Source organism: Acanthochromis polyacanthus, chromosome 8 (assembly GCF_021347895.1).
Source record: "Acanthochromis polyacanthus isolate Apoly-LR-REF ecotype Palm Island chromosome 8, KAUST_Apoly_ChrSc, whole genome shotgun sequence".
NCBI lineage: Eukaryota > Metazoa > Chordata > Actinopteri > Pomacentridae > Acanthochromis > Acanthochromis polyacanthus.
In genome coordinates, this window is record NC_067120.1 from 40,206,897 (window position 1) to 40,223,823 (window position 16,927).

Below are 16,927 nucleotides of genomic sequence, written 5' to 3' on the forward strand. Positions count from 1 at the left end.
TATGTGGAAATATTTTACAGTTTTCAGTGAAACAGTAAAGTTATTATCACATGATGATTCTGAAATATTTTCTTATCATACAGATTTGATCAGATTATTTCTCTCCTCTTCAGAGTTTAACATCAGATCTGTGTCATTAACAAACATTTCTGAAGTCTGACAGAAATGATTGAAGGAATTCTTGCTGTCACTGATGTGAACTGAATCTGAATTAGTTTGAGTTGTTAATTTTTATTTCACATTATTTCTGTTTTTCCTTTCCTTTTCCATTGTTGTTTATTATCAGATTTACATGTAATATTCAGTTTTTGTCCCTTTAAAAGGCTCAGAAGTAGTTTTTGAAATGTTGTGGATTGATTAAATATTGTAAAGAGTCTAACATAACTTTCTGTGACAGTGATGAGATGATATTGATGCTGTAACAGTGATTTGGTTTCTCAGGTGGAGAATAATCCTGAGATCAGTGCAATGATTGAGTCTCTTGTCCAACAGTTTCTATCTAAAGCTAGTTAACTTGGACATGAGGCTCCATAAACTACTGATCAGACAAAGACTGACGCTGCAAAGTGTGTTGGACTGAGTCATGGAGCATTTTATTGATCTGAAGTCAGCTGTTGGTTCTAAAGAGGGAAGTGGTTCCAGAGTCCAGATGTGACATCTTTCCTGATGTTCAGTTCCTCACAGAGAAACTCTGGTGTTTTGTGTGTTGTTGCTGCAGACAAGAGTGGAATCAGGAAATGCTCAGAGGTGTGAATATTTCAGAGCAGAATGCTAGAAGTCAGACTGTTTCCAGAGATGTGATGGACACAAAGCTCAGAGTTGTGTTGTTAATGCTACAAACCCTGATAACATGTTTGTGAGACATTATGGTGGAAATAATTCAACTTTACTGGTTTGTTCTTTGTGTTTGTGCTCAACAAGTTTTTCAGAATCTCTCTAAAGAACGTTGAGGACTAAAGTTGACTCAGTGGTCTGTCATCACAGGAGAATATTTCCTGATGTTCATATTCATGGTGTTCAGGTGTGATCAGTTTGGTTTGTGTAGCGTTTGACAGCAGACTGTAAATGTTGAGTGATGGAGGTGAAGCTGACAGCAGCAGGTCCACAGCAGAGACATCATCATCTTTCTACTGGAACTGTTGACTGAACTCAACTCAGTCACAATATCCTGAGTCCAGTAAAAACAGGACAGAACATGTTCTCCTGATCCAGATGTTCTCCTGAGAACTTTGTGGAGTCAGACGTGGGATCAGATCCCACTGACAGACTGTGGACAGTATGGAAGCCTGAATGGAAGTCCATCTTCTGTCCTCCATCTGCAGATGAAAGCAAAGAAAGATTCAAAGTGTGCAGGTGTGAGAGAGGCTGATGAGAATTCAGTTTGATGTCAAACAGTCAGAGAAGATGAGCTGAAGCACTGATGTGAAGAAGTAAATGTCCAACAGGACCAGTCCAGATGTTCTGCTGTCAAATGCATGAAGGAAACATAAAGTGTCCTCTTTCATAACAACATGTTTTATCATTTATGTCTCATTACAGACTTTCTTACTGTAGACTCTCAGAGACTCACTTTGAAGTCGTGGCCTCAGCTCTGAAGTCCAACCCCTCCCATCTGATAGAACTGGACCTGAGTGGAAACTACCTGGAGGATTCTGAAGTGAAGCATCTTTGTGATGGACTGCAGAGTCCAAACTGTAAACTGGAGACTCTCAGGTCAGTTCACTGTTGATGATCCATCCATCCATTCTCTATACACCGCTTTATCCTCACTAGGGTCATGGGGGGTGCTGGAGCCTATCCCAGCTGACTCAGGCAAAGGCAGGGGACACCCTGGACAGGTCACCAGTCTGTCGCACTGTTGATGGTTTATCAATATATTCAGTTTAAATCCTTGACTGAAGTTTGAACTTCTTCTTGATAAATTTAGAGTATTTTCCTGAAAACAGTGTGAAGATGTTTGAGATTGTTGAAGTGTGAATAAATGCCCTGATCAGCTGACTGCAGAGTTCCAGATGGAGGACAGAATCCACAGTCCTGCTGTGTGTCTGAATGTAAAGCTGATGTGAAAGTGATGTGAGGCTTCAGCAGTGTGACTTCCACACATCCAGTCAGTATGTTTGTGTTTCCACAGTGTTTGTGCTGAGCTGCAGTGGAGCCTCAGGAAGTCAAAGAGGAGTTTAGTTGTCAACAGTGTGGAAGTTGATTAGTGTGAGTCAGAAGCTGAAGCTTGATGTTAGTGTGAGCTGAGCTGATGAAGTGATTCCTTCCAGTGGAGTTGTGTTAGGAAGAGAGCAGTGGACAGTCAGTGTGGACAGCAGGAATCAGAATCCCTCTGTAATCATGGCCGTAGCCAGGTATGAGGTCAGCGAGGTCCGGACCTCACCTATTTTTCCGAGTTTTTTTTTTTTTTCGCCAAATATGCCCAACTGAATAAAACATAAACTCATAAAAACTTGAAACCTCTCTGTGAAACGTGCTTGTAAATTGTAAATTGTGGTAAACATCCATGGGCTTTGTGTTCTGTTTGTGCCTGTGTGCGTGTTGCGGTGAAAAGCTGTTTGATCAGCTGATGCGCGTACCCGCAAATGCGCCCTGTGACGCGCTTGGCAGCGGGCCAAACCCCGTTCAAAAACTAGTGTTTTTATTATTAGCACTTTGTAGACCACATCCCCGCCCATCTACACCAAGGTGACCACAATATATTTTTTTAGATAATTCGGCACTAGTTCGGCCTGTCAGATCATCTGATCAAAGAGTTTAATTACTTTTATCCACAGCGGAGAGCGCGTCCGGCGCTTTTTTTTTTTTTTTTTTTGATGAGCGCCTGGCTCATCAGACAACATACAATGTATGTTGAAGATATTTCTAACCTTGCCAGTGACGACTTGTGCCTGTGAGAGGTCATTCTCAGCCATGCGAAGACTTAAGACATGGCTTAGATCTACCATGTCCAACGACAGACTGACAGGCCTGGCCATGATGCATGTGCATCAGAAAGTGGAGGTGAACCGGGAGAATATCCTTCGACGGTGGGATGCCTCTGGTCACAGGAGGATTCAGCTAGCCTTTGATGTAAAAAGTTGATTTGTTTTTTTGAAAAAATATACATTTTTGTTTGGAAAATGATGATTTCACATCATTAAAAGATATTTAAACAACAAACATCTTGTGTGACTTGTAGCCTTAAAAAGATATATAAAAATACAATTTTTAAAAAAACATTGAAAAATTTTCGGCGCGCGCTTTTCGCGCGCATCATGGACCTCACCTATTCCAAGATCCTGGCTACGGCCCTGTCTGTAATGTACAGATGACATGTGACTGTTGTTGAAGACACACTGGAAGATGTGAAGGAGACAAAGCTAGCAAGATGATTTCCACAGAAGAAGAAGAAGAAGGTGATGGAATAAATGAAAGAATGAAGAGAGTTGATGTTGATCCTTTGATGAGAGAGTGGACTGAGGTCAGCAGATGTTACTGATGTGTGGACATGAATAGGTGGATGAATGTTGTGCTGACATGTGGATGATGTGTGTAGAAGGCTGACATGATGATGATCCACAATAAGAGAAGGACAAAGTCACTGTGCTGCTTTTAGAGAAAAGCTGATTGATGAGGACAAAGTAATGTTGATCTGCACATTCAGAACCTGAACACATCTGATGGATCATCAGTGATTTTATCTCAATCTTTTGTTCTTTATTCAGATTGGAGAACTGCAGGTTGTCAGAGATCAGCTGTGATTCTCTGGGCTCAGCTCTGAAGTCCAACCCCTCACATCTGGAACATCTGGACCTGAGCAGGAACAACCTGAAGGATTCAGGAGTGAAACATCTGAGTGGTTTTGTGGAGAGTCCAGACTGCATCCTGAAGACTCTGAGGTCAGACATCATGTTTTCTTTGTGCTCTGAGATGAATGTGATGTAAAGTTGTGGTGACTCTAAACTGCAGCCATCAGGCTGATGTTCTACTGATCCACACTGAGGATCTTCATGGGAACGTCTGTTTTCTTCTTCTCTGCTTTAGTCCTTTGACTGTGGCAGAGAAATGTTGAGCTTCACATTTCAAAGCTGAATAAAAGCAGAAAAATCCTCCAGTGAATAATTGACTGTGAAACTCTGACACACGTGATCTTCAGCTCAGATCTGACCTCATGTTTTTCTACACTTCAGACTGAAACCAGGCAGCAACTCAGGATTATTTTCTGCTTTATTTTCCTGTCAGTGATGTAAATAAAGTCTAAAAGGTAGAAACAGTGAAAACTGTTGATCCACTTTGTCAGAGTTGAAGGTGACGTCTTCAAATGTCTGGTTTTGTTCCAGCAACAGTCCAAAAGCACAAATATTGAGTTTAATGTGACAGAAAGCAGAAAGTGTTGACAGTGGACAGACTGGAACCAGTTTGGTGTTTTACTGGATCAATGACTCCAACCATGATGGAAATGTTTCTGATGTTTTGTCCATGGACTCATCAAATAGTGGACTGATTGTTTGAGCTGTAATTGAAGCAGTTTTTCGTCCTGAGAGACAGAAACTAATATTCAGCATCTGCTGGTTCAACACTTGGATGAAGACATGTGATGTTCAGAAAGTGAAATGTTGAAATCCAAGATGCAGCCGTTTGATTTAGCTGCTGATGAAAGGTGAAGCTGATCCATCAGTTGTTGAATGAGCAGAAAATCCAGCAGCAGAAGTTGTGAGAGTTGATGAAGAGTTGAAGTCATTTATCAGGAGCAACGGGAAGATTTTCTGCTGGAGTTTTTGCTGATTTTCTTCTTTTCTCTGGTTGGAGTCATTAGAAAGTGAAGATGTTTGTGTTTGAGAAAAGAGTTTGAAGACGTCACCTGGTCCTCTGAAAACTGTGATGGATACTTTCCACCATCAATGACAGATGGATGAAGAATGAAATGATGTGAATGTAGAGTCCTGATGGAAAGGTTTTTTTTTTTTTTTTTTTTATTCATTCATTTCAGACGATTTCAATAACAATGCAAAAACAAACATTCCAATATGGTAACATATACATAGAATGCCTGAAAAGGGAGTAGGAGGAAGAAAACTTATTTAATCCTACCCCCAAGCTCATCTACGGAAACACTATGAGCTGTGACTCATCATAACAAGGTTATGTTAGAGTGACAAATACAATATAATACACAAAAGACAATAAACAATTGGACAAATACCAGCAATGGTAATGGACTAATATCAGAAATGGACAGATACTAGAAATGGACAAAATACTGGAACTTGACAAAATACCAGCGATGGTAATGGACAAACACCACAATAGGGACAATAGGGACAATAGGGACACATTGATCAGTAACTGTAAATGACAAGGTGAATTACAGCATGCAGTGCCTATAATTAGACCAGATCTGATGTTTATAATACAGTTTGAATCTGTTAATATTTTGGCATTGCTTGTGTTGTAAGTCAAGACTGTTCCAGAGTTTCACCCCACACACAGACACACAAAAACTTTTACAAGTAGTTCGAACTTTGGGTAATGTAAAATTAGCATAACCTCTCAAATCATATGTTTGCTCTCGAATTATAAAGAAGCGCTGAAGATTGGTTGGTAATAATTTATTGAAAGCTTTAAAAAGAATGATTGATGTGTTGTATTTTACAAGATCATTGAATTTAAACAACTTTGATTGAGTAAACAAATTATGTGTGTGTTCTAAAAAAGGTCTCCATGGTTCCAGAACATGAAGATCTTTTAGAGTCTGGAGCCTCATTTCATCCACGTTTCCTTCTTATGTGTTTGTGTGACTGTGAGCAGAAAGTGAAATAAATGTGAGTGTTTTTCCTTGTGTTTGTTGCTCAGTATGAGTTTGTGTGGATGGAGCCACTGGTGGAGCTGCAGAGTTTCAGAGCTGAAGTCACTACATCTTCATTGAAGCAGCAGCATGTTGTCATTAATATTAATCATGGCTCAAATTATTCCGGCACTGTGCTGGATTTCTGACTTGCAGCGCCTGCGTTTGTCTTGAAAAAAAAAAAGAAACAATGATAGGACAACATTGCCAATCGAGTTCGTCTACCAGTGGAATGAGGGGAACAGCTTTTGCTGTCAACCAAACTAATATCACTACCCAATGGGAAGTAGAGTGGGGGCAGGTCTTAGAAAAACGTTGAGATCCACCTGCAGTTGATTCCTTACCGGCTCTCAGAGAGCGCAGTGTTCCCTTAAGGCTGCTCAGTCGATGTCTAACAAGTGCACAGTGGTGGATTTGTAGTACAATCACAATCATGTGATCGTCAGCAAGCAGCAGACGTAGTGTTCACTGGTTGTCATGGTTACAGTGACACCATGGTGCTATCTCTTAATGATACAGAAATCTCTAAGAAATCCATGGATCCAGACTATAAGCTGCATCACTGCCTGATCACTTGGTCTTTGTGTCATTTATGATCTTCCCTGAAAGTTTCATCCAAATCCATTATTCCACTTTTTCAAATGTTTTGCACAGACAAATAGATGGAAGGGCAAACATTTTTTGTTTTTTTAATGATGAGAATAACTGTAGAGTAACTGCACAACATCTGGCAAATGCAAAAGTGAACACTGCCAAAGCCTCAACACTTATAGAAGAAGTAAAAGATGTCAGAAAGAAAAGAAGAAATAGATATGAATAAAAGGATTCATTACCAGTTCTTGTAGAAACGTAATTTTTAAAAAAATTGAACTGTAGTTGTCTGTAGTAAACTACTTGTTTATTTTCTATTTTTCTATTTATTTCTGGTTATTTAAATGACCAGTTCTTAGAGTACTTTAATGTTTTTTGTTATTATTTGAACTGAACTATAGTTTGCCATTGTAAACTATATCATTGATTGATTTATTTTTTTTGCACTGTAGCCGTTTACATAGTTGTGTTCCAGAATAAATAGTTCCAATGGTGCATATATTGTTAAAAGTTGAATCAATGTCCTTTTTCCATGTCTTACTGATTAGTTGTTAAACAATATATTTGCACCATGTTATAGTCAGATGGAGAACCTACCATGACCGACTGACCTTTATTAGTATTACGATAGTCTGTGGTCTGAGTTTACGAAGGCAGATATCTTAATTTCTTGTTAGTTAGCGAGATTGTACCCTGACTCCCACTCAAAAGCAAAAATGTTCATGCTCAGGATTACTTTTCACTTGAAGTCCTGATTAATGAGAGCTCTTCTTCACTGCTTCTGTTGGACTGTTTGAAGCTGCATCCTGTTGGCTTCAGCTGCTTGGAGTTTCCATTTTCTGAACTTGGACCTTCTGAAGCTTCTTCAGCTCTGAACTCATGATGAAACTCTGAATGGTTTGCAAGCAGGAAGTTGGTCTTCTCAACTCACATCTTTTTTTATTATTATTCAGATTGAGGGACTGCAGTTTGTCAGAGATCAGCTGTGATTCTCTGGTCTCAGCTCTGAAGTCCAACCCCTCCCATCTGGAACATCTGGACCTGAGCTACAACAAGCTGAAGGATTCAGGAGTGAAACATCTGAGTGGTTTTCTGGAGAGTCCAGACTGCATCCTGAAGACTCTGGAGTAAGACATCATGTTTTCAGTGATTCAAAGTTCTCATCTTTGGGTGAATGTTTCTTTTTTCTCATCAGTTTTAATGACTGCTGTGAATCATCCACAGAGTTTTTCTTTTTAAATGTAGTAGGGAGTCATAAAGTCTAGACTCAGTCCAGAGTCAAAGCTAAAGTGTCCTTAAAGTTCTCTGTGCTGAGCTGATAGAAGTCAGTGAGTAGAAGAACTCTCCTCACCTGTCAGCACCTGTTGTGTGTCACATCACTGCAACACTTTAACTGGAAGCTCACCAGTGGCACAAACTCTCTCCTTCATCCTTTCCAGCATTTGGAGCTGTGAGATGACTGAAGTAAAGACAGTGGCTTTATCTGCTGCTCAACCTTTAGATGCTTTTCACCTTTCTGTCCTGGAAGCAAATGTATTTGTCCTCTGAGGTCCAGCAGCTTCTCCTCTGGTAGAATAAATGAACAGATCTCATTGATGAAGCTGCACGTATGAAAGGAAGATTTGAAGGAGATTTAAGGTTGACTTGATGCATAGAAATCCAGATGTCTGCAGCTCTGAACTGATGATGAAACTCTGAATGATTTCAAGCAGGAACTTTGTCTCCTCAACTCACATCTTTTATTCTTTATTCAGATTGGAGCGCTGCGGTTTGACAGAGATCAGCTGTGATTCTCTGGTCTCAGCTCTGAAGTCCAACCCCTCCCATCTGGAACATCTGGGCCTGAGCTTCAACAACCTGCAGGAATCATCAGTGAAACATCTGTTAGATCTTCTGGAGAGTCCAGATTGCAGCCTGCAGACTCTGAGGTCAGACATCATGTTTATATTCTTCTACATGAGCCTAATTTCAGCTGCAAATAATTAAACTGATGGTTAAAGTCTCACCTCCATTCAGATGAAGTGTGTTGGTGCATCTCTCTAACCATTTTTCTCACAAAGTTCATCGATGTTCAGCAGGTTCAGGAAGGTTGCTTGGAAGAGATTTCAAAGAGGACAAAGGTTGGCTGGAGAGGGTCAGATTGTGGTGAGAGAGGACAGGACATGGGGTAGAAGTGATGAGTATATCCAGACTTGGGTAACCGTACGTCCTCTTTTGCCCGGACATGTCCTCTTTTGAGACACTGTCCGGCCTGTCCGGCCGGCGTTTATAAAGTCCTTCAAATGTCCGGGTTTTTGATCTTGCCTAGCTTGAGCGCATCACAGACCAGTGTATTTATCATTCATGTTGAATGTTTCCTTTGGAAACACGCTCTGAGAGGCGGAGTTTGAGCCGAACCCCGGAATGTGTATTAATCATTCACAAATCAGTACAGAGGCGCTCCACGCTCCACTCTCACGGGCGTTCTGACAGGCAGGTAGGCAGACTGCGAGAGAGCACGAACAGAAAGAAAATGCCGAAACGCAAATGTCAATTCACTGATGAAATGCGAAAGAAGTACCCCTGTTTTCGTCTGGGTCGTGACAAAAGGGAGGCAGAATGTACAGTCTGCAAAGCTGGGACTTATGTCTCCATGGCTAATAAGGGTTCCAACGATCTGCAAACCCATATCGCCACAACAAAACACAAAACAGCTGTGCAGGGTGAGAGCTCGAGTGGAAAAGTCACCAAATACTTTGTGAGACCTGGCAAAAATGAAGACATGGTGAATGCAAGCGAGGGTACTCTGGCATTTCACACAGTCAAACACCACAGCAGTTACAGGTCGATGGATTGCACTAGCAATTTAATGAAAAAGGCATTCCCAGATTCAGACACTGCAAAAAAATTCTCAAGTGCACGCATCAAAACAGAGGCCATTGTCAACAGCGTTATAGCGCCACACTCTGTTGAAATCGCACTGGACTCGCTCAAAGAAATTGAGTACTGTGGCATTTCTACAGATGGCAGTAACCACGGGCCAACAAAAATATTCCCAATAATAATCCAGTTCTTTGACTGGAAGAAAGGTGGTGTACAATCAAAATTGATCAACACGGTCTCACGGGGATTCGTGAAACTGTCACGTCAGTTTTTGTTTCGGTTTCGTGCGCACCAACACGATGTCGTCATGTTTTTCGTGCCGCTCACCACGAGCGAAACCCGCTGTGGTAATCACATCTGAAAGTGGTTTATACCGGCGGATTCATGACGATCTAAGCTGTCCATCGGCGTTTGCAGCCGCCGGACATCCGGCCACAACAGCGGCCGGATCACATCTGAAAGTGGTTTATACCGGCGGATTCATGACGATTTAAGCTGTCCACCGGCGTTTGCGGCCGCCGCCGCGGCCGCTGCTGCAACCGGATGTCTGGCGGCTGCAATGGCTGCTGCGGCGGCAGCCGCAAACGCCGATGGACAGCTTAAATCGTCATGAATCCGCCGAATTTGCATAGGAATTTAAAGAATGTGTGGCGGCCGAAGCGGCGGCCGCAGCGGCAGCCGCAAACGCCAATGGACAGCTTAGATCGTCATGAATCCGCCGGTATAAACCACTTTCAGATGTGATTACCACAGCGGGTTTCGCTCGTGGTGAGCGGCACGAAAAACATGACGACATCATGTTGGTGCACACGAAACCGAAACAAAAACTGACGTGACAGTTTCACGAATCCCCGTGAGACCGGGCTGAATTGATTGAGGTAAAAGACACACCTAATGAGACAGCAGACACAATTGCACAGTACTTGATTGATACATTATAAAGAAACAATTTGTCAGAAAAATGCATTGCATTTACTGGTGACAATTGCAACACAAATTTCGCAGGAATCATACGTGATGAAGGAGGGAAGAATGTATTTGCAAATCTGAAGAGGTTGCTGCAGAACAAAACTCTGGTGGGTGTGGGTTGCCCAGCACACATATTGAACAGTTGTGTTCATCATGGTGCAGACACACTTAATGTGGAAATAGAGAATATCATGTTCAAAATCTACCAGTATTTTCACATTTACACAGTGCGCACTGAGAATTTGAAGGAGTACTGTGAGTTTGTTGACATCCAAAACAGAGTGCTCCTTTCCCACAGCAAGACACAATGGCTGTCATTATTCCCTGGAATTGAGAGGCTGCTGCAGATGTTTCCAGCATTGAAGTCATTCTTTCTGTCTCAGGAAAAACCACCTGTAACGATCAAGAGGTTTTTTGAAAATGACTTCAGTGAGATTTACCTCTGGCACATGCACTCACTCATGAGTGTGTTCCACTCCCATATTCTGGAAATGGAAAGGCAAGACAATTCCATTGTGGAAGTAAGGAACATCCTAGACAAAGTACACACTATGCTGAGGAACGCATGAGAAACAGCTTCATGTCCTTGAAAGTGAAGGGACGACTGGCAAGAGGCGCAAAGATGGTCTTGGTCAAGAATGTGATAGGTTCTGTGCAGATGTACAAGGCCTGTACAGTGCATGCCTGCAGTACCTAGAGAAGTGGATGAAGCCCATGGAGGAATTCACCCAATTCATGTGGATGGATCTGAGTCAGCCACCAGATTGGAATGATGTTGAAGCCTGCATCAAGTACCGAGGAGAGAAGGGGGTGCCAATTGATGATGCGAAGTGTTTTGATCAGGTCACCAATCTCAAGAAGTTCACTGAAAGCAGCATTAGTGGTGATGGAGAGTTCAAAGGCTTGCAAGTGCACAAGAAGTGGTCCACATATTTTCAGAAAGCCAAAAGCATAGGCTGTTACTCAGAACTACTGAAGATTGCACAGTTTGTCTTTGCCCTTCCTTCTCACAATGCAAATGTTGAGAGGGTTTTCTCATTGCCAGTGGACCAGGGAAAGAAACAAGCTGTCTGTTGAGTCACTGAAGGGGCTGCTATTTGTGCAATATAATTTCCAAGAATGTCTTGCAATGACTTTCACATCTACTTGATGAGCAATCCGAAAATGCTGAGAAAAATAAGCTCTTCAGCTAAATATGCTTGGGCAGAAAAGGAAGACCAGGGAGACAAGGAACGAGACAAGGAAGGAGACCAGGGAGACAAGGAGAATGACCAGGGAGACAAGGAAGGAGACCAGGGAGACAAGGAAGGAGACCAGGGAGACAAGGAAGGAGACCAGAGAGACAAGGAAGGAGACCAGGGAGACAAGGAAGGAGACCAGGGAGACAAGGAGGATGACCAGGGAGACAAGGAGGATGACCAGGGAGACAAGGAAGGAGACTAGGGTGACAAGGAGGATGACCAGGGAGAAGAGAAAGGCCAGGAAGACTGAAGAAAAGGGAAAAGAAGGAAAAAGGACTGCTGACTTGAGGCATTATTTATATATTTTTTTCATTTGCCATTAGAAACATTATTTTGAAGAATATATTGTTTAGGAGAATTGTTTAAATTAATAAATATATTATTTATAAAGCAACTGTTTGTGAGTGTTCTGAGCTATTTTTCAGTATATCCAGGTGAAGTGTTCTTTTCTGGGGAATTCAGAATATTTGTTTAGCTGAGTTAGAAGCACAGAAAGCCCCCTGACCCACAGAAAACCCCTAAAAATGGGGGGAAAAAACTGAAAAGTTTTCGTGCGTGAGCTGGAAGTGTGTCCTCTTTTCAGAGAAACAGAATATGGTCACCCTAATCCAGACAGTTAGTTAGTGGATGACGTAGGATGGCTTAAAACAGCACAGGTGATGGAGCTTGGTGGGTTATTGGTAGCATAAGGCTGGTGGAGGCTGACAGACTGGAGCCTGTTGGTGAAATGAGTGTAGGGAAGAGCTGTGAGTAGATCCACTGCTGAGTCTGCCCTGCTGGATGAGTGTGAGGTAAGCAGATGAGCTGCAGCAGATAGACGGAGCATCACACCAGCACAGACATGGCAGAGCTCCAGATGCACAGAGAACCATTTCCTGAGAGTGTTCCAGTGAAATGTTATGTGGAGGCATTTGTGTGAGTTCTTGATGATAACTGGGCTGAACTGATGCCCCTCCGGCCAGCAGGACAGATTCTGCTGTAGTCATTGTGGCTGTGAAAGTAGAACGTTCTCCTTCTCTGATTCAGTCCTTCTCTTCCTGACTGACGTGAAAAACTGTAAAATTGTAGCTTCTGTCAATAAGTAGATGTTCCACAAGTAAGGAGTTTATTTTTTGCACCATGTTTAGAAATGATTGTAGACAACCTCCAGGAAAACACATTCTTTATCAGATGAAAATATTTTACAAACACCAAGTCTCAAGTTACTGACTTGACATGCAAAGACTCCTGTTCATTGCTGTTCCTGACTGATTAATAGTTGTGTTGAATCTGACCCAAAATAAACGAGGAGTAACCGAATCATGTCAAGTGGTGTCAAGTTGGCAGACTATCCCATTAAACTGAAACAGAATTAGTTGATGTTCAGCATGATGAGACTGATTGTCTGGAATTGTCACTGTTCTGTTCAATAAAGCGAACTCAAAATCTGATAATTTCTCACTTTCCTTTCCTGTTTATGTGCTTTGCGCTGCAGCTTCGACAATGGAGTGTTGAAAACGTCCAGAAACAAAACCTGTGAGTACAAAGTCCTCAATAAAATTAAATGATCAAGTGCTCCTTTCATCACAATAATACTTCTATAATAAATCTGCACATGCTGAAAAAGTTTTAGCCCATCTTAAATGACTTTCTGAAGAGCACTGAATTATTGTGTTGTCTCCTCTGTTGTGATGATCAACACCATATGTTGTCATGATTAAGCAGAGCTACATGAAAGAAAAGATAACACAGCTGATTAAACTATGGTCCTGCAGCTGGAACACACGTTTACATACATCTGTAAAGACCATGTATATCATGATAGTCTTGACTTTCCAATAACTCCTAGAACTCTGAATTTTCAATGATGGAATCATTGAAACACGTGTCTTTGCCCAACAAGTCCTCAAATTCATATGACCGCATTGGTCGTATGTAACGTGCACCGGAATACGACCCATGAGAGCGTATTTACGTTAGCGCCCCTACGGGGAAAAGGAACACATTACAGGATTTAATTCGAGAAATGGCTTTTCCCTCGCGAAACGGCTTTTTCCTCACTTTCCCAGCACGGGTTTAGGGTTATGGTTAGGGTTAGGGTTAGGGTGAGGGAAAGGGATAGGGATAGGGATAGTGTCAAGATAAGTTTGTTCATGGTGACGTTTCACCTGCGACAGTGTCGATATTTACTCAACTGCCAGAGGTCGCATAGTCAAAACGTAACACTTGGTCGTAATACGGGCGTGTACAGACGACCTATGTGGTCGTTTTTGGTTTGAGGACAGGCTGCTTTGCCAAAAAGAAAAACAGGACTGCATTTAGATTCATGAAAGATCGATTGGAGGTTTGCTGGAAATATGACAACACCTGCTAGATCAAAAATATACATACAGAAATGCTATTATTGCTAATATTGTCCATTTTCACATCAATTAGGTGCTTTTGGTTTCTGTCCACAATCTTCTGGTTTATGTTTGACTCCGCTGGACAGAATTGGTTCAGTTCAACTAAATTTGTTGTCTTTCTGACTCAGACTGGTTTCTTCATCAGTCCACAGGTTCTTAATGGGTTTATGTCAGGACTTTGGGGAGATCTTTTCATTCTATCCTGATGGAACCATTTCTTTACCACGTCTGATGTGTTTGGCCTCATTGTCTGGTTGAAACATCCAACTGTGACCAAGATCAACCTTGTGCTGATGGTTTTAGGTTTTCCTGAAGAATGTGGAGGTGATCCTCCTTCTTTATTATTCCATTTACTTTGTGTAAAGCTCCATTTCCACAGAGCATGATACTGCCACCACCATGCTTGATGGTAGGTTTGGTGTTCTTGAGGTAAAAAAAAAGACCTGACCAAGACAGTCTGAAACCAGTCCTACAAAGGTCTAAAACCAGGACCAAAATCAAACCTAAACCAGTCAGAACCAGTCCAACATACAGTCTGAAACTGGTCCAGAAGCTCTTCTCGAAAGCCCCAGAGCATGATACTGCCAACTCCATGCCTGAGTTTAGGTTTGGTGTTCTTGGGGTTAAAGGCCTCACCTTCCTTTCTCCAAACATATTTCTGCTCAGTTTTTCTTCCATCTGACCATAGAACTTTCCTCCAGAAGGTATTGTCTTTGTCCATGTGATCAGCAGCAGACTTGAGTGGAGCTTTAAGGTTCTGCTTCTAGAGGAAGAACTTCCTTCTTCATGGATCCTCTAGAACCCTGTGGACACTGACAGCTGTGTTCCAGCAGCTTCTCATCCATTCAGACCTGCTTTCTGATGGTTCTTGGTTGACTCTTGACCATCCTGACCAATGGTCTCTCAGCAGCAGGTGGTAGTTTGTGTTTTCTTCCTGATGGTGGCAGTAACACACCTGGACCATGAACTTTATTCTGACAAACAGATGATTCTGGATCTGAAGCTGCTTCATAATGGCTCCAAGTGAATTTCTGACTTGTGCAAGTCAATGATTTACTTTTTCAGTCGTGAACACAGCAGACTCTACCACTATGATGTTTGTGGCTGCATCTAATGTTCCCTATCCATATTTAAATTTGCTCAGAGGACATCAGCTGTAGTCACTCCAGAGAAATTAGCATGAAAATTTGATTAACACAATTTTCTACATCAGCACTGATGATTCAAAGTGTTGTATTTATATTTTTGAGTCAGCAGATTTTGTCATATTTACAGAAAAACTTGAATCAGTCTTTGAAAGAACCTAAAAATATGTCGGTTTTTGTGACAAAGTATTATGTGATTCAAGGATTTCATCATCACAAAAGAATTAAAGGAATAATTGGAAACTCCAGTCCGAGGTCTTTTCAAGTGTCTGAAAACTTTTTTTTCCAACTATAAGTGACTGTAATAAGAGCATGAACATCTCTCTTATGAGATCATTAGCGGCTCATTGTGTCGGCAGCTGAAGATGTAATGGGAACGTGAAGAAGAGTGGATGGATGTGGGGGTCAGGTGGGAGGGTGTGAGGTCATCTGGTGGACAGGTGGAGGATGATGTGAAAAGAACAGGCCTGAAGCATGGATTATCATGAGCATGGACCCCAGACACAAACTTACCACAGACCCCTACCTACCCAATCAGGTAGCAGGCCTACAGACACACTGTGTGGCTTCACTAAGGACAGAGTTTGGTCTGAAATAACAGAGGGAGACCTGCAACCACACTGTTTACCTTTGAACCTAATGTATCCTGATGCACAACCAGTAAATATGATGGTTTAAAACAACTCCTCAGCAGATACTTCCATGTGTCCAGTCAGGTTTCTGATGCTGTTGGTGTTCTTCCATCAGGTGTCTCTGACGTTAAACTGGAGCCAAACACAGCCGACACAGAGCCGGACCTTTCTGAGGACAACCCAGAGCTGATGAAGGTGAGAGAAAAATGACTATACACTGATATTTCAGACAGTTTTCAGGGCTCAGCGTACAGCAGGTAACAGATAACAGCTCAGATAGTCGTGTAGCAGTGGCTCTGGTCTGATCAGCCATTTCCAGTTTGAGAGCTTCCAGATTACAGAAACACATTGATGGTCTCTGTCCACCAATGTGTGTCCATTACGGACTGGTTCTGAGTTCTGATATTAATTGGTACCGCTATGGGATTGGGTCAGTAATTCAGTACCGTTAGGCTCCTTGACAAATGATGCAGTTATTGGTCTTTGTGGCATGTATTGTCCAACGTTACTTCATGCTAATGTAGACCCCAACCGTACCCTAATAATGATGAAGCTACCGGGATTAGGTGATGAGGAATGACACTGCATTGTTGTTCTGATGAGAAATTTATGGTGGAAGACTTAGAACCCTTTCACTACAGTGGAGTCTAAAGAGTTTAGGTCTGTCAGACAGCTGTCTGTAGGTCTGCTAAGTAAATGATGAAGTTGTGTTCAGGCCTCCTCAACAACATCAGATAGAGTTTTCTCCACAGCAGGGGAACAGTTAGAAAAACTGTTGATGGGTGGGATAAATAATACAGGAGAGAAAGTCTTAAGTTCTCCTCTCCATTGATCTGATTAGTTTTTCTTTCTTAACCATTTCTGTTTGCTTCAGAAAAGCTGATAGTACAGATCAGTGCTTCTGTTGTGTTCCCAAACTATACAGTTCACTGAGTTTGTGCTGCTCAGCTCAGTCTAAGAAGCAGCTGCATGATAAGTCACACAGGAGGCTCTGTCAGTTTGTGGAAATAATCTGTCAAAGGACATCTGAATGGCCAGAGTCAATGAGAAGTAAAACAAGACATGGAGTTGCCCAGTTTGTGGCAAAAATAACTTAGTTTCTTTTCAAAGCTTCTCTTTTCATGTCTTTATTTTCTGCACCAAATTATAGAGGAGTATTGATAAGAGTATTGATTAAGTACCAGTATGGATAAGCAGTACCAGTTTTAGTAAAATCCAACCAATCCCCATTCCTACCTACACTTGAGGATATTTTTTTTAGTCGTACCATGTTCTT

At 41.8% G+C, this 16,927-nt stretch overlaps 1 protein-coding gene and 1 long non-coding RNA gene across 23 annotated transcripts in view; one reads left to right on the plus strand and one right to left on the minus strand.

Moving 5' to 3' along the window:
• Positions 1–16,927, plus strand: part of LOC110970697 (NACHT, LRR and PYD domains-containing protein 12-like) — a 274,641-nt gene that overhangs the window by 9,616 nt on the left and 248,098 nt on the right. For 15 of the 22 annotated variants that reach the window (XR_007943996.1, XR_007943994.1, XR_007943995.1 and 12 more), the window contains exons 6-8: positions 1,540–1,713; positions 3,708–3,881; positions 7,372–7,545. Coding sequence is in view for 16 of the 22 variants with exons in the window: in XM_051952560.1 (XP_051808520.1) it covers positions 1,540–1,713; positions 3,708–3,881; positions 7,372–7,545 (522 nt within the window). In the remaining 6 variants the exon portion in view is untranslated. Of the gene's footprint in view, positions 1–1,539; positions 1,714–3,707; positions 3,882–7,371; positions 7,546–8,172; positions 8,347–12,964; positions 13,006–15,766; positions 15,847–16,927 lie in introns of all 22 variants that reach the window. The other 7 variants (XM_051952558.1, XM_051952557.1, XM_051952577.1 and 4 more) reach the window with 5 other exon arrangements.
• The window catches only part of LOC127535223 (uncharacterized), a 133,962-nt gene continuing 124,589 nt past the window's right edge, over positions 7,555–16,927 (minus strand). Inside the window, exon 3 of the long non-coding RNA XR_007944004.1 lies at positions 7,555–7,930. This is a non-coding gene — a long non-coding RNA (uncharacterized LOC127535223). The remainder of the gene's footprint in view (positions 7,931–16,927) is intronic.